This window comes from Hippichthys cyanospilos, chromosome 13 (genome assembly GCF_059441005.1).
Source record: "Hippichthys cyanospilos isolate Australia breed blue-spotted pipefish chromosome 13, RoL_Hcya_1.0, whole genome shotgun sequence".
NCBI lineage: Eukaryota > Metazoa > Chordata > Actinopteri > Syngnathiformes > Syngnathidae > Hippichthys > Hippichthys cyanospilos.
Window position 1 is genome coordinate 2,671,221 of NC_142381.1, and position 18,060 is coordinate 2,689,280.

The 18,060-nt window shown below is 44.9% G+C and overlaps 2 protein-coding genes across 2 annotated transcripts in view; both read right to left on the minus strand.

Moving 5' to 3' along the window:
- Positions 1–1,030: 1,030 nt before the first annotated feature.
- On the minus strand, positions 1,031–4,892 carry spry1 (sprouty homolog 1, antagonist of FGF signaling (Drosophila)). Its single transcript, XM_088432212.1, has 2 exons — positions 4,291–4,892; positions 1,031–2,633 (listed from the first exon to the last, which is right to left on the minus strand). Exon 2 carries the CDS (start codon positions 2,576–2,578, stop codon positions 1,538–1,540), a length of 1,041 nt encoding a protein of 346 aa, XP_088288338.1. The 5' UTR covers positions 2,579–2,633; positions 4,291–4,892; the 3' UTR covers positions 1,031–1,537.
- A 1,312-nt stretch (positions 4,893–6,204) lies between these two features.
- Positions 6,205–18,060, minus strand: part of afg2a (AAA ATPase AFG2A) — a 78,299-nt gene continuing 66,443 nt past the window's right edge. The window contains exons 16-17 of the mRNA XM_088431839.1: positions 17,517–17,681; positions 6,205–7,214 (exon numbers count right to left, since the gene is read on the minus strand). Of these exons, the coding sequence (XP_088287965.1) occupies positions 7,020–7,214; positions 17,517–17,681 (360 nt within the window). The 3' untranslated portion in view covers positions 6,205–7,019. The remainder of the gene's footprint in view (positions 7,215–17,516; positions 17,682–18,060) is intronic.

Genomic DNA, 18,060 nt, shown 5'->3' on the forward strand with positions numbered 1-18,060 from the left:
TGGTCACTGGTTTTATTATCTTTAAACAGGTGGCCCGGTAATGGTTGCACACACACACGCATGCGCACGCGCGCGCACACAATATGGAAGTTCGTGAATCTGATTGCAGGGGTCCTGCTGTGACTTGTTGAGTGACTTCCGGTGTGTAAATGAGTGTGTGTGTGTGAGTGGGGTCAACGTCACATCCACAAAGACCAAAAATTCCACACATTCAGAAGAAAAAAAAAAGACAGACAAGCACTCGTTTGTTTTCATTAATTAATATATTTTCTGCATTAAAGTTAACATAGTTTTCTTTTGTGCCACCCTTTTAACGTTTTTTCTCAGTAAGTATTTGATATTTGTTATATTGACATGAGTAAAATTTTAAGACTGTCTCTTGCAATAAATATCATAAAATAATAGAGCTTCACATAATAAATATTTTTGTACAACAAGAACAAAAACAATTTGAACAGATTTTCATAACCAAAATAGCCAGAATTCCTCTTTTTTTTTTAGCATACAATGTACACAAAATAAACGGGAGGATGAGGGAAGAGAAACTAATTCCGTGTGGAGAAAAGAAGAGAAACAAATACTATGAGATGGATGTGCTTGTGTTAATGCAACATAAGCATGGAGGAGGTTTTAGTGTGGTCTAGCAACCGGTAATAATCATAAAAAAATAAAACAAAAGATACCTGCAGGTAACAGCTACATCATTGCCCTAAAAACAAGCAGGGTTTCTCAAACTGAGTGCCGAGGGCCAAGATTGGAACCGAAAGGTCAAATTGGAGTTGTGATCATTTGTATAGTTTTAGGAGATATTGCAAAAGGGTTGAGTTCATAAACCGTGTCCAAAAATAAGCAAGGTTTTCCTAACTGAGGGTCGGGGGCATAGAAGGGACCTATTTATTTGGGTGCGGCCCCCAAACGGCAAATTGGAGCTCTTCTGTATTAGTTTGAATTGAGTTGATCTTACCGGGCAGCAATTCCCAAAATGGCAGTCAGAGGCCAAGATTTTAATGTTTTTTTTTTTTTTGGAGGGGGGGGGGGGCGTGAAACCAAATTGGGTTTTCTGGCACAGATGCGCTTAAAGTTTGAATTGAGATCAGTGTCGAATTTGAGAATCCGGCCCATGTAAAAATATACATGGTTTCCCCAAGTGAGATTCCGGGACCGAGAATACGTCCCATTTCTGGGGGCGCCCCGCCACGCCAATCTGCCCCTCCCCCCCGCCCGTGTCAGATGGGATTTGCGTTATTCGGCGTCGTACGATTCGAGACCACGTCGCCGCCAGGTCGGTCGGAGAAACCCTGCTCCGAAAAGACGCTCCTTCACAGGAAAAACCAGAAGTAAAACGAGACGGAAATCTGAGAGGGGACCGGAGGAAAGACGCGGGAGCGGTAAAGGCAAACACTGGTGTGTAAAAAACAAGATCCTGAAGCGGAAAAGGATTTTCAAATCGAGTGGTTTTTCTCCGGGGGAAGACGGGCGGGAGGTGCTTCGCTAGTATCTGCGCTTCGTCCTTAGTGTCGGCGGCGGGATGGGGGGCTCAGGATGGTTTTTCCCGGTTCTGCGGGGCCCAGCTCTCCAGCTTGCAGTACACGGTGTTGGAGTTCTTGCAGCGGCAGCCGGGCCTCCGCAGCCGGTCGTAGCATCCCTGGCAGGCCTTGAGGCAGCCCTTGACCGGCGGGTAGCACAGGAGGCAGGGGAAGAGTACCGACATTAATCCCATGCACAGGAAGCGCGAGCAGCAGTGCGAGTGCGACGGCGAGCAGGGGTGGTCGGCGCACGAGTCCCCCTCGTCGTCGTTGGAGCAGTGGTAGAAGATCCCCTTGACCAGGCACATGCAGGTGCCGTGCTCCAGGGCGCTCTCCGCCGAGCACAGGCACTGGCCGTTGCACGCCAGGCACGAGGGCAGGCTGCGGGGCGCCGTGCACTCGCCGCACTTGCATTTGCCGCAGCGTTCGCAGATGAACTGGTGCCCGCCGGCCGAGGGCGCCGCCGTCGCCGCCGCCGCGCCTTTGGCGGGGCCGGGGAAGTCCCATTTGCCCTTGAGCGGCGCCTGGTGGAAGTGGGGAGGCGCCTCGGGGCCCGGCGGCGGCGGCGGCCCTTTGGCTTTGGGCTGAGTCCGAACGGGCCGCGGGTTGAGTCTGGCGGGCGGCGAGCGCGCCAGGAGTCCCTGCTCCGAGGAGGCGCTGCTGTTGCTCCCCGAGCTGGCGGCGCTCCCCGTGCTGGTGGAGCGGCTCAGGACCGGAACCCGGCCCCCGCCGCCCCAATGCTGGGCGCCCGTCGGCGCCCCTCCGGACGGCCGGCGCTCGTAGTTGTTGTTCACATTGACCAGGATGACCTCGTGAGTCCTCTCCTGCTTGTCGTGCGGCCGCGGCGGCATGCGGGGCGCGGGCGGGCGGCGCGCCGCCGACGGGCCCTCCGTGTACTCGTTGCTGGAGCGGATGGCCTTGATCTGGTCCAGGGAGAGGATGGCGGCATGCTGGAACTCCCGCTCGTAATCCGACCTCTGCCGGCTCTCGAGGGAGGGCTGCTGGATCACCGCTAATGAACCGCCGGGGCCATGTTGACTTTGGAGCTCCATCTGGGGAGATCACCACTTCCGACGTTCACCGTGGACTTGGCATGCATCGGAAAACCTGCGCAGATCACAGCCATCGCTCAGCGATTTTTCACACAGTCTACTGAGAACCGGCCCGTACATTTGTGTCCACATTTAGTAAGAAGGCAAAGTTATTTTTACCCCTCTCAAACATATCATTGAAGAATGTCCTCTAATGAGCACGTTGGGACTTTGTAGGGTGGCTCCAATGAGTCGAAAGATAGCGTCTAAAAACAAATGTCCGCTCAAGTGGACACAAATGAATTGCTTGTCTCTCAGAGGGTCTTCTCTGTAACGTCTTCAGCATGCTCCACTCACTTTATTTCGCGTTTGGAATTAATGTATGGGGTCCTTGAGGGCCCAAAAAGGTGTAAAGATTATTGACGCTCACTCCTGCTTATTTGAATGGATTAGCGAAAAACACTAATATTAACTCTTTCCCTGCCATTGAGAATGTGTTCACTCTTTCGCTTCCATTGATGGATAAATCCATCAAAGGACCTTTTTAAATGAGAAAACATTTTAAAAAAACGCCAATTTACATCCCTTCAGCTTCATACAGTCAACATTTAATCAAATCGAGTGCTTTTTTTTAAACGTTCACACCGGATTAATGACATCTGTTTAATTCAATTAATAATTCTGTTTTGTAACGTTTCCATCGCGGAGATGAGATGATCGGTAAATTTCCCCTGTGGGACTCAAACCAAAAATTTTCGTTACACCAGAAATCGACTAAGAAACAAGACACCCCCCCCGCCCCAATACGCACGTATTGCAAAAAGTCCAACGGGGGCCCGCTAGCAAACACTTCCCCTCTCTCATTTACATCTCTATGACTAGTTAACATTTAAATGCAAGCGCGGCCACGAAATGAGGACAGCGACTAAATGAGCCGCCTCGCTTAGTATTCTCGCACGCACCCCCAACTGGAAAGTAGGGGGGCAAAAAAAAAAAAAAGGCTTTTGAGGCAAATGGTGGAGAAAAACAACAACAACAAAAAAAGCCTCAAGGTCAAACACAATACTGAAAAACACTTTAACAAAGTCACCTTGCGCTTAACCCTCAGATTCGATTTAGGTTTTTTTTAACCGTGCGAATATATAATAGCTGAATAGTTTGGCAAAAAATATGAGAATTTCTTTTCTGCAACGCCTGCTTAGAGAGGGTTGAAATCCTTTTGCAACATTTTACGCGATTGAATCCATCAAATACATAAATACGTATTAATCTTTTGACAAAATTCGCAAGAACAACTTTGACATTTTTACACATGCTCCCCATGGCCCACGCTCCTCATTTTCCCCACCACACAACTACTTTTTTTTCTGTTTACAAACGTTTAATCAAAATGACACATGGCGTCAAGCTGCGCGTGCGCATTGAGCGTTTTTACCCAAAAAATTGCACGGTAAATTCACATATAACGCTTCCGTTACGTGCAACTAGTAAAAGTTATGAATGAAAACAAGCGCCGTTGCGAAAGCTTGGGGGGGGGGGGGGGGTAGCAGGCGACAACGACCGAAGCATGCATGCATGCACGCGTGGAACCTCCAACCAAGCGGGAGAAAAAAAAAAAAAACGTCAAGCCGTCAAAGTCTTAAAATCCCCGCAAAAAGCGTTTCGAAACGTGCGCCGATCGCCAAAACGCACCGCAAAAATTGCGTGAAAATGCCCCGGAATCGGTTAGTTACCTATATGCAAGCGTCCATAGGCTGGAATCCATCAAGCAGGCAGCCTAGCGAGAGTCCATCCAGAAAAGGAAGCCAGCGCGTTGTCCCCCACGCAAATTGAACGCGGAGCATTCGCAGCTTGCAAAAATCCAAGTGCGCGTTATCCCGTTTGCGTCGTTAATTCCCTCCTTTCTTTACATCAAGTTCCACAACAGGAAAAAAAAAAAACAGGCGAGTAAATCCAAAGCACCTTCGCATGCACAGCTGCGCAGTTTTTTTTTTCGTTTTTGTTTTTTTTTACACGGAGAGGCAGGCCGATCTCCGGTCAGAACCGAGCCGAGTCAGAGTCCTTGCGCGGAAGTGGGTAAAAAGTGAGCGCAAGGGGGAGAAAAGTGGGGGCGAGCGTCAAAACGGGCGAAAACGCGAAGGGAGTTAGATCCAAAGCGGGCGCTTCCTGCGGCGGGCGTCACGGGCGCTTTTTGAAGGCGTCTGGGTTGGCTTCGGTTCTCTGCTCGCTCGCTCGCTTGGTGCTTGGCGGGCCTGCGAGCGCTGAATGAATGAGGCCGGGGGGGGGCCCGCGGTGTTTGCTGCAGCACAAGACACCTCCCACTGGCCATTGAGGCCCCTGAAAAAGGATACATCGCATCCGCTCCTGATTCATTGGGCAGATGTGCTCAGGCTCTTAAGGTGGACCGGATCCGAGAATCAGCGAGTGACGCATTTGTGACGCAATTTATTATTGTTTTTTTTAACACTCTTGTCATTTAGGGTAAGAAGGACTCATCAGAGGACGATAGTGTACTGGAACATGTTGTGAAAAGTGTTGCTAAGTGACCCCGGTGGAATTCAGCATTAGTCAACGTTTTTATTCACGTGACTTTGGTTTAAAAAAAGTAGTAGTTTAAAAAAAAATTACAGAATCCTTGGCTGATAGACTGTCATATCATAGGTAAAATCATTTGAAAATAATAGAAAAACGCATTTAAGATGAGTACGCTTTTCCTAGAACAAAACTTAATATGGCAACATAAAATGGAGATAAGACCTCCAAAACAATTGTTTTACTTACACATAGACAAAATTCTGACATTATTTTCCACGAAAGTATTTATTAGAAGAAATCAATTGTTTGTCTATCTATCTATCTATCTATCTATCTATCTATCTATCTATCTATCTATCTATCTATCTATCTATCTATCTATCTGTTGAGCTAAAGAGCTACCTAGCTAGCCTACTATTTTTCAAGCTAGCTAGCTAACAAGCATCTATCTATCTATCTATCTATCTATCTATCTATCTATCTATCTATCTATCTATCTATCTATCTATCTATCTATCTATCTATCTATCTATCTATCTATCTATCTATCTAATTAACTAACTAACTAACCGTGGATTTCCCTCCTCACATCAGCTCCGGTCCACCTTAAAAAAAGAAACAGGGGGAGGGGTTGAGTAGGAAGAAGCCCCCCCTCCTCCCTCCGCTTCGCCCCGCCACTCCACTCAGCCCCTCCCCCACCGGTGTCCCCGACTGTCTGCTTTGATTGGTGTCGCGGATGCGCTACATCCGGATCCATGAGAAAAGGGGAAGTTCAATACAAAGTCAATGGGGCCGCCATTGAAATGGAACAATCCATACGGGAGGGAAAAAAATGGGCCTCTCGTATGCCGCGCGGCCCCGACACACGCGCGCGCACGCGCAGACGCTCATTAATGAATCCATACGGAGTCGAGGAGGTTTCGACGCTGATGAAGTTGCACTTGCTGCTTTAAGGAAGCGACAGATGGTTGCCGTTAAGGCTCACTGGACGCAAATGCGACAAAAAACAAAATGGAGGAAAACCCCGAATCGTTCTTTAGTCCTCTCTTTTTTACTCATTTTAATACATTTATACATGCTCATTGAATAAGTACAAAAATTGATGCCAAAGGTTTGATTTTGTAGCCATTTATTGATTTTTTTCCCCATAAATGCATGCAGTATGTTTATACATATTTTGTCAGACAAGCATTTAAGTTTTCTATCAGACGGACGATTGTTTTTGTTTATGTACTTGTCCAAGAAATAAACTCTTTTATACCAACCAAAGAAAAAGACATTTCATTTTGAGTATTCTCACTAGTGTTGTTGTTTTTTTATTTTACCAAACCATTTCTCCATTCATTCCCTTCAAAAAAAGTCAAAGATTGTTTTGTTTTTGTTTGTTTTTTTAACTGGACTGGCAATGAACAAGTTAAGTCATTCACTGCACAGCACTCAGCAGGTATTCATAAAAAAAGATAGATAGCCAAATGAAGCTTCATGAAGCAATGAAACTGTCAGTTGGTTTACACATGGTTCAAAGCTTCATGGTGCTTCATTTGCTCTATAGCGCCACCAAGTGGTCTGGAAGCCCAAGAAGTCAACACTTTTGAGACTTCTATGGCTAGTTAAGAAAATGATTTGATTAAACATGTGTTACTATATGGTCAGAACACAAGTGATACAAGCATAATTTATTATTCATTTTTAATTTAGAAATGTCTTTTTTTTAGGCTTACCTTATTTGAATAAATCAAATTAAAATCTTGTGAATGAAAAATGTCCTAATGATGAAAAATCTGCTCATATGCGCAATAAGGTGTATAAAAATAATAAAAAAAATACTCCATGATTACAGTACAGTCGACGTTACCGCCATATTTTGACTGTTCGATGATGAAGACGTCTTGGGGGCAGCGCGTGATTGGGGGGTAGCAATGAGACATCAGAGGGGCGGCGGGAAAGAAGGCGGGGCGGCGGCGTGCCGCCGTTGGTAAGCCAGGTACGACTGGATCAGCGCGTCGGGGACGCGCGGCCTGACGGCAGCCAGGGCGCTCCGGAAATGCCTGCCGTCCACGTGCTCCGCTTTCATGTCCTCCTGCAGGGCCAGCAGGGCGGCCTCTCGGCATACTGCTGTTATCTGGGACAGGAAGTGGACGCGCACACATGCATGCACGGTCACATGGGCGGGCGGCGTTTGAGAGGCCCGTTGACATTAACGGACCCGATGGAAATAAAGTGTACGGCGAGGTGCAGATGAAAAATGGGACACAGGGCCCTACGATGTGCTGACTCTTGACTCTGGGGCCCTATCAGGCTCAGGACCGAAATAAATACATATTCAAAAGAATAAAAAAAATGACGGATTTCATTTAAATGACTTATTAACGCTTATTAGTATTTCATTAGTACTTATGTGGTATTTTGACCATTTTTGGGTCATTGTGCCAATTGTGCCGCGTTGAACTTTGGCATGTTGTGACCATATGGGTGAAATTTCAGCTCCCTGGTGTCTTCTTTCCATGCTATACCTTTGATGGAAGTGCCTTTGATGTAACGATCAAAGAAACAGAAATTTATATTCTGAATTTAACATTCTGACATAATAATAAATAATAAATAATAATAATAATAATTAATAAATAATCAGTTACTCAAGTACTTAACTACCTTCTAAAGTAATTTATTACTTCAATGTACAGTATTACTTAAGTAATTGATTGTCTCTTAGTACAAACGTTTTCAATTAGGTACTGAAAGTATTACTGTAATCACTCATATATATATATATATATATATATATATATATATATATATATATATATATATATATATATATATATATATATGTGTGTGTGTGTGTGTGTGATTGAATTGATTAATTGAGTCAGAAGGAGATATCAAAAACGTTTACATGATCCTCTCCGTTTTAGTAATATTCCTGCGTGTGAACAAGAACGGACTCGGACGTTTGTTCAGCCCGTTTGCTTCTTTATTGAAACTAATGCCGTAACGACCTCAGCTAACACGAGCTGCCGTTAGCTGCAACAGGCACTTGTTGCTGCCAGCCAACTGACGTCCGTAATTATCGTAAGAATACGGACGGTATAAAAAGGCACATCGGTGCGTCAAAACCCGGCCTATGTGGCTGATGGATCAATCGAATCGGGTCCAAAAAAAAAAAAAAAAAAGTTAGCATCTGTAGGATGCACCCATACTTTAGCTCTTCATTTTTGTGAAAAATGGTGTCTCATATTTGGGGAATTATGGTATATTCCAAAAACAATCACTATCCGGCTACAAGAAAAAAAAAACAAAAACAGCGACTGCTTGTATTGGACTTTTGGTCTGGCACTTGAGCTGGTGCTAAGCATTCCGCCGGTGTCCTCTGAAGGTGGACTTGATCTAACAGGATTATGTCTGCTTCCAAAGCAGCCCCCCCGTCACTCAAATATGTGTTGAGGCAACATTGGAGATGTGGCCGTGTCTAAAGTGCAAACACGGCCTCTTTGCTTTAAATTACACGCGTCCAGGACAAACTTTTACAGGGGAGGCTTTTTTTTTTTTTTTTCCCGGGACCCACTTAGAATTCTAATGCCAATCAGTTACGTACTGTAATATGTGGAGCTAAATGACAACGTAAATAAAAAATTGCTGATTTTTTGGTAAGCCGTGGCGTTGAAAATTTCATCGGAAAAATATTGCCATTTGGATTAGAAAAAAATTCTGAATGTTAATTCATTCAGTGTCTTCCATTTTCAACCCTCTTTTAAATATAATATTCGAATAATATCAATGGCATCTAATGGTGGTCAAGGACAAAAATTGGATTCAAATCACGTTCCAGTCGCGAATTTTCAGAGCGCCTACAGAACGTTACAGATGAAATTTTAGTGCCCGTTTGACCTCTTTAACATTAGTCCTGAAATTTCACCTTTGTACTGTTTTTTTCTTCACTGCTTATCTTTGATGAAGCACACAAAAACGTTGCAAGAAGTCCAAAAATTGTAACGGCGAAAATCCGAGGGTTAAAACCGCAATAAAATCAGCAAGTTAGGTGCGTTGGTCCCCTTTTAGGGCACGTTTTCTCGAAGGCCGCTATCCTGCGTGCTTTTGATATTTCCGTCTTCCAAGGCGACTGATTCAAATGATCAGGATCGTTATCGGACTCCTGCTCATCAAATTTGTTCGAATCGGCGTAGGTTAGCGGCCCTCGAGGGCAACAAAATTTGAACGCGAGCCAAGAAAAACCGTGAGCGGCGTTTATCGCGCGAAAAAAATAGTTATGAATCAAGCCAAGACGGGTTGTTGTTGAAAGCTCCAAGGGGGTTGAAATGTGTTTGGTTTGCTCTCTTGAATGCGTGGGCTGGGGCCAAGCTAGCATAGCAGCCGCAGTTGAGGACAGGTGCTTTGCAGATGTCAGGATGTGAGGTCCGCCTACCCTCCCCGTCCCTTCGTCTTCTGTTTCCAGCGACATGATTTAGGAAGAGTAAACACACCGGGCCGGGTTCATTTCAAGCGAGGATTTCCCATCATTCAAACGAGTGCGGCGGGGTCACTAAACTGTCAGTAATAATGATTCCAAACAATGAAGGCAACGTGGATGCCGGCGAGAGAACGGAACGTGTGGAACCGCGTGATCCACTTTTTCTTTCTTTTTTTTTTTAACCGCAACGTCCTTAAACAGGAAAATATCATCTTAGCAAGTTTCTCAAGCTCGGAATTTGAAGGTCCGCGGAGAGTTTGTGTCTGCATCTCATTTGAGAGGGCAAAAAGTTGCCGTTTAAAGGCTCTCGTGGAGCTTGTTTTTAAGGGTGCTCCGGGAGGTTCTCTATTGGGTTGGGGTCAGGGGATAATAGCGGCGATTGTCGGCACGCTTCGCGGGATCCTGACAACGACCCCGATCATTTGAATCAGGTGCGTTGGTTGAAAGGAAACATGGAAAACAAGGACCGAATTTGGCCACTCACGGTTCTAGCCCATTATTCGAACCGGGTCGCAAGGAAACGAGGCGTGAAGAGAAAAATTCAGGGACTATGGAAGCCTCCGTCTCCGCGGAAAGTTTGTGTCTGCATCTCATTTGAGAAGACAAAAAGTTGCCGTTTAAAAGCTCTTGTGGAGCTTGTTTTTAAGGGTGCTCCAGGAGGTTCTCTATTGGGTTGGGGTCAGGGGATAATAGCGGCGATTGTCGGCACGCTTCGCGGGATCCTGACAACGACCCCGATCATTTGAATCAGGTGCGTTGGTTGAAAGGAAACATGGAAAACAAGGACCGAATTTGGCCACTCACAGTTCTAGCCCATTATTCGAACCGGGTCGCAAGGAAACGAGGCGTGAAGAGAAAAATTCAGGGACTATGGAAGCCTCCGTCTCCGCGGAAAGTTTGTGTCTGCATCTCATTTGAGAGGGCAAAAAGTTGCCGTTTAAAGGCTCTCGTGGAGCTTGTTTTTAAGGGTGCTCCGGGAGGTTCTCTATTGGGTTGGGGTCAGGGGATAATAGCGGCGATTGTCGGCACGCTTCGCGGGATCCTGACAACGACCCCGATCATTTGAATCAGGTGCGTTGGTTGAAAGGAAACATGGAAAACAAGGACCGAATTTGGCCACTCACGGTTCTAGCTCATTATTCGAACCGGGTCGCAAGGAAACGAGGCGTGAAGAGAAAAATTCAGGCACTATGGAGGCCTCCGTCACAGGAGTTTAGTATTTAACTGGAACCAGCACAGAGGCGCTTACTGTTCGCGCTTGTCTTTTTTGCTTCGTCATCAAAAAAAAAAAAAAAACTCCGCCATAGACTCGCTATCGGGCCAACGTTTTTCGGTCTTGAGTCAGCAAATCCCAGAACTGAGAGCCTCTTGATGATTAGACCCCCCCCCCCCCTTGCCTTCGCACAGCCAGGAGCTGACGGGAGCACATCAGTCTGCCGCATTGCATCAAGACCTTTAAGTGATTGCCGGCGTATTCCATGCCACGGAAATGAAAAATCAATCTGTGTTGCGATGGAGGAAAAAAAAAAAAAAAAAAAAATGGCAAGAAGCGAGGCATCGTTTATCTTGGCTGTCGTGAGTTCGCGCTTTGAGCAATCAATCACATATTCGGATTTGACATAGTTGATTAATATAGGGAAAAAAAAAGAGGAGGATCACTCTGTTCTGTTCTCTTGCTATATATATATATATATGTATATATATATATATATATATATATATATGTAAAAGAAAAGACAAATTCTATTATGCATGGCTGAAAAACGGAATAAAGTTTGAGCACTTTGGTTGTTGGCTTCAACAAATGCACACCTCCTAATTGTCTCAGTACTTGACAGCAAGTAACAAAATGGCCGTCCTATGAGATGGCTAGAAATAGGTTGACTTTTGCCGTTCATATGGAGGACTGTTTACACCCATTGGTTCGCAACTGATTCGGGACTGGAATCCCACTTTTCACAGCCATTCAAAAGATTTGATCCGTTGGAGGAATAAGTCGCAGAAAACCGTTTCTTGGTTGCGATGGCGCTGTGGCAAAGGTTGTCTCTGTCCTACCTGCCCGAAATAAAAGCGGCCCTTCCCTCGGGCGCCGCTGAGAAAACACCCCGAAAGCGTAGAAGGACTCGAATCAGTCTGCCGTACTTTGCCGGCTTCCTCCGGCAACAAAGGCGCTCAGTCAGCATATCACACAGCCTTAATGAAGGGCCTGTGAGCAGCACATCCACTGCTGTGCGTGTGTGTGTTTACTATCAATCCGCCCTTGTGTCTACAGCCGGCGACGCACGCCCCCCCCCCCCCCGCTGCCCGCCTCACAATCGCTCACATTTACAGGAGCCGGGACGGAGGAAGTGGCTTATGTGCGAGGCTGGAGGCCGAACCTTCCACTTTGCACAAAATTAAAAAGTCCAATCCGGCCCATTATGTTTCAAGCTACCGTATTTTTTAAGGCGCACCCTCAATTAATGACATTTTTAAACTTTTCCCATATATAAGGCGCACCAGATTATAAGGCGCACCCTGAATTAATGACATTTTTAAACTTTTCCCATATATAAGGCGCACCAGATTATAAGGCGCACCCTGAATTAATGACATTTTTAAACTTTTTCCATATATAAGGCGCACCAGATTATAAAGCGCACCCTCAATTAATGACATATATTTAAACTTTTTCCATATATAAGGCGCACCAGATTATAAGACGCACCCTCAATTAATGACATTTTTAAACCTTTTCCATATATAAGGCGCACCAGATTATAAGGCGCACCCTCAATTAATGACATATTTTACAACTTTTTCAATCACAATATATTAATACTCAAAGTAATAACAATAATAACTCAAATAATAACTCAAAACTCCCAACAGCATAATAACTCAATGTCAATATGAGCAACCTTGTTCAACTGTAAACACACAAAAGAAACACTTACTTTATCACTTCATTCCCCATCTACCAATCTCAATATTGATCCATATATAAGGCGCACCTGATTATAAGGCGCACCATCAGCTTTTTCAAAATTCAGCTTTTAGGTGCGCCTTATAGTGCGGAAAATACGGTAATCGCACCGTCGCCAATCAGAGCACAAAACGCCATCCTCCACTTAAGCAACAATATCCAAACGGATGGATGGCACGGGCGGCCGAAAAATGAAAAAAAGGTTTCGATCCTCCAGAAAAAGCCCAGGAGGAAGCATCTGCGCGGCCTGTTGCTCCAACAAAAATACGGCCCAGCCGCCGCGAAAAAAGGAGGGAGAGGAGGCAGGCGCCGTCACGTGCGCGCGTCTGTGTGCATTACAGCTGTCATCATTCAGTGACTACCGTAAATCCTCAAATAATAAGAATCGATAGAATAATTGATTATAAAAATATTCCAAAATGGGAGCCCTGGTGTACATGATGATGAAAAGTGTGAAGTGTTATGAAGCCTCCAAAGAAAAAGTCAATACAAACAGTACATGAAACATATAAATACAGTACGTATAAAAAGTCTACACACCCTTTAATAGGCAGATTTTATATACTATAAAAAATTCGACCGAGATAAAACATCCCAACCATTTTTCCCTATTGTGACCTATGACCTAAACTTTTCTGTTTATTGTACATATTTGGATATTTATAGCTATAGTAGAAGGAACTCTTCACCTAATTATGGAGACAAACCAGCAGAAAATTCGGTGTCAACGTTTTCAAGCTACACACACACACACACAAAAAAAATTGGCGACGTGATTGCTTGTATGTTTTGGAAAGAGCTGTGTGGGGTAGCACCTGTGTTGGGGTTACCCAAAGTTAAGTGAGTGTGCGCGTTTGTGTGTGTGTGTGTGTGTGTGTACGGGGGGCATAAGCGGGCCTCGCCTTTAAGCGCATATTTGTCCTCGCCCCTTAATCAGACGAATGAAAGCTCGGCATTCTCCGCCGAGCAGGGAATTCAGAGATGGCATATTTACCAAACACACCCACACTCAAGTGACCTGTGTGTGCGCGTGTGTTAACGTCAAGGTGTGTAAAAGTCCACCTGTGTGATGTGCCCCCCCGCCCCCCCCCCCCCCACATGAGAAGTGCACGTCGACACACATGGGGAATGTTGGCCACCGAACAAGACATCCTGTACAAATGATACGGCGATTACCTCCGCCAAGGCCACGTGTTGCTTTTAATCATGGTCGGCAAACAGAAACTTGGCTAGTTCCCACAAAACCTCAAGATATCACAATGGCCGTTTTGGGTAAAATTTTGCCAAAACGTAATGTTAGATTGATATGAGTTTAATCCATATTTTTATTTCCATGCGATTTTCCGCATCCGACCGAAACTATGCTCCTTGTCAATGTTTTCATTTTGCATTCGAAATGACAGGCTTCACTTTAATTAGACTTCCGTGCACCCCTAATATAACCGCGGCTCTCCGTGAAACTACAGTCAACGGGAATGTGAACCGGAAGGGACAACAGAACAGTTACTGCATAAGGTTTAATAATTGAAGATTTAAGTAAATGAGTACACTGCAGTAATATTTGTCTTAAAATTAAAAATAAAGTACTTGTGAAGTATAAATACTTTTCACCTTCAAAAAAACTTCAGATACTCACATACATATGAATTAAAATTCCTACGGTGGGGGTGGGGTGACGCTACTTCACGGTTTTTCACTTATGCATGAAGAAAAAGTCAGATTTCTCAGAAAAAATATACTGTATAGTTTTGTGGGGAAAGAATAGAAATGTGTGGGTACCAGTGCAAAGTATCGGTACCAGGAAAGCCTGATTTCAAGTTATCGGTCACTCACTCCGAGCATTTTTACAATCACAACTAGAAATAAAAAATGTGAAGAATTGATTGACATTTTCGGGAAAAGTGTTTCATCATGTCGTATTTTTGGGTAAAATCGTGTGTATCAAAAGTATTAGATGTATTGGTACGGGTATCACTCTGAAAAAAGAACATCAAAAGTCAAACATTTTGACCGCCCTTCAAAAAAAACAAAACATGTGATTAGTTAGCTGTTGTGTAAATGTCGTCTTTATAGCCGTGCATTCTTCACAAGCTGTTTATCTTTCGTTGTAGTGGTTGCCCAACGGTACAATTAAAGGCATACATCGCTACTGCTTGTCAAAGGGTGTTTATAGATGCATTTTTTTAAAGTTGATAACAATCTTTGCAGTGACAAATACAAGGTTGTAAATCAAAAGAGGGGGAGGGAACCGAATAACAGGTGTGAAGAGGAAACTGTTTGTCTCCCCGTGTGGGTGGTTACACTGCATTGTGTGCGTGTCATTATAAAAGGTGTTATTGTCATTTTTTTAACCCCCGTTGGTGGCCGTTCAAAATCACCCAATTATAAACCATACGTTAAAATGCAAAAAGAAAAAACGTAAAAGAGCTTTGCTGTTTTTTCTTGATTTGTAAACAAAAACACTGTTTTAGCCTTAGCGTGTTAGCATCCACGGAGCTTTGATCCATCCGGACTGTGTGAAATGAATCCTGTAGGTGTTTTCCCCCAACCACAAACACAAAACAACTGGAGCTCAGCACCATCACACCTTTCCTTTGGGGGTTGTTGCTGACAACGCACCTATTACGCTATCAAATGTCACCTCCCTTTGGAGGAAGACCAGCCTGTGGACATTTTTGGGGAGTTTAGAGGGAAGGTTCGCACTAGGAAAGCAGATGTTGCAAGTCAGGAGGAAGACAGCTGAGGTTAACAAGCCTCCCAGCACTATGCTGAGAATAACTCGCACCAAGCGCTGTGCTGAGAAGAACTTCAAAAATAAAACCCCCAAAAGCCCCTGAGATCGTTTGCACCAATCGACCTGATGGACGAAAAACACTAAAGAACCCCTGCTTAAATCAGGGGTGCTCAAGGCATCGATTGCGGTCGAAGGGTCAATCGCAGAGGTTATATTGCTTGATCGCATGATATCACTTGATCCTTATGCTAACGCTGATTAGCATACTTTCCAATTACCGTAAGTATTCCCAATTACTGACCTCTGTCGAACGGATGTACCGGAACCCAGAAAAAAAACGTACGCTTGAAATTTTCTACGACTATATTACGTTAATGATCGATCCCTTGCAAAGGAAGCTCCGGCCCATCATATGAGCTCATTGGCTAATTGTGCTCCCAACCAGGAGGCCCCCATATGACCATATTAGTTTGTATCATCCATTTCTTAACCCCTCGCCCCCTGGAATTCCACCGTTTTTGATCGATCAACAAGTACACAGGCCTGTAGCTGAACATGGTAATTTCGGTTTGAAAAAACCCGTCCGAGGTTCCCCTGGAGAGATGGAAAATGATACGATCTACGGCAGCTGCTATGTGAAAAACAACCCACAGCCAGGTGAGACTCCCATCGGCCACGGCTCCTCTTCAGGGCTTCATCGGCGAAGCTGCAAGTGACGGCAAAGCACCCATTCCACAGATGAGACACCAGGGCAGAAACCCCTATGTCAAGAACAAAATTCGATAGCAGGGGGGGCTGGGGGCGGGATTGGTTTCTTTCTGCATACCTCCTCCAGGTGTACGGCCGCTTTGGCCCTTCTTCAGGCAGGATATGAGAAGGACCCCGCTGATAACCTTCGTTTAGCTTGACTTACTAGAGATGCCCCGAACCTGACTGAAGTCCGCAGAAGGAGGAGAAATGTTTTCGAGACTTTGGTGAAGCTATGGTGGCCATGCGCATCATGAGCCGAATTACTCCAAAATCGACAGCAAACTAAGTCATTCCGTAAACGGGAGTCACAAGGAATCTAAGGAGACCACAATGAAGCGTTTGTGTGACGATCAGTCACAGTCAGGCATCGAATCACGAGGGGGCTTCGCGACATTCTTCAAAGGCGCGGCGGCACTTAACTGGGACACCACCGATGACGACTGTGAACTCTGGGCCTTTATACACAGACGGCGGCATTGAGCTCGGCCGCCGTTTTGGATGCGGCAGATCTGCCTCGTAAACAGATGCAACTCGGAGGACTGAACTTCAAAGTGATGACCTCCCAAGTGGACTGGAAGAAAAACGAAATATTTCACTTGTGATCTGAAGATCTGAAGAAGAATGTTTGACTCCCCCAATGGTTTTAGCCTCGTTATGGTAGGAGTCCAGACGAGAGGAAGGGTCTAGTCCTGTGAGTGTTTTGTTTGAGAGAAAGTTGAAATCCTTAGAGGAGGTTGTTGTCCAGTGAGATGTCTAAAGCCATAAGCAAGTGTTTTAGTCCTATGCAAAGGTTGCCTTGAAATAATGGACTAGTTTACAGAGAAGGCTGGAGTGCAGGCTATATGGCTACTGTCCCAAGAGAAACTTGTGGTCCCAAAAAAAAGTGCTAGCTGTGAGAAAAGATATGGTCCAGAGAGAAGGTACCAGTCCCAAAGAAAGCTAGATGGCCTTGGACAACTTTCTAGTTCTGAGATAGGGTTCTTGATGTTCGAGAATGCGATTGTCCCAATAGATGTTCAAGCCCTTGGAGTGTGATTCATGTTCGAAGAATAGAGTTGCGAGAAGTACTGGTCCAAGTGAAGCACTGAAGTCCAGTGAGAAGGTTGCTGTCCATAGAGAAGGTTTCGGTTCCTAGAGAAGGTACTAGCTCCAAAAAAAATAGGTACTGATCCAATGGTAAGGTACATGAGAAGGCACTAGTCTCAATAAGAACAAGAGATGGTTGTAGTCCAGGAAGCAGTTCCAAACAAACGCTGCAGTCGTGAGAGACTTTAGTCATGAGAAGAAGATTCTAATCTTAAGTAAAGAACTGACTTTACAGAAGACGTATCAGCCCAAGATGGGCTATGAGTAGGGTAGGAACTGTTGTATGACAAAGGTTCGAGTACCAAGTGAAGGTTTTTGTGACAAGTGATGGTTCTTATCCAAAAATAAGGTACTAGTTCTCTTGTTTTTAACTTTTATAGCTTATTCCTATATTTAAAATAAATTTTAAAAAAAACCTCACCTCTGCTCCAGAGTACTTTTCCGTGCAAGACACCAGGTCATCCAGGGAAACGTTTTGGGCCACGGGCATGCTCACAAACTGAAGGCGAAATATTTCCCGTCGGGTCGGGGCATCCGGGAGAGGAACGTAGATGATTCGATCGAGGCGACCTGGACGCATCAAAGCCTGCGGGATGGAAAGTGGACATGGGGAATAAATCTTGATCTATGTTTGACGGTTGACCCACAAATATCAGAATTCTTTGAAAATGAGGCAACCAGAACCAGCTTCACTACGCACCGTATAAATTCGCTACATGTCTACTAAAAATAAACCCAGAAAAAAGTTTAAATTTACCACTTGAAAATGCAGCTATGAGACTAAGAACCACAATATTCCGATTGAAGAATAAATTACTGAGCTTATCGGAACCAGTTAGTCCACTTAAGCGGCAGCCAAGTTGGCGTTGCCCAACCGACGCTCCACTTCCTATAGATCACTTTTGTGCGACCCCAAAAGAGTTCCTAAGTCGCCAAAAGCCGCGGCTGTCTCCCTTGTCAGACGC

Bases quoted from the DNA above. Each gene is read 5' to 3' on its own strand.
- spry1 (XM_088432212.1), bottom strand. From the start codon at position 2,578: ATGGAGCTCCAAAGTCAACATGGCCCCGGCGGTTCATTAGCGGTGATC.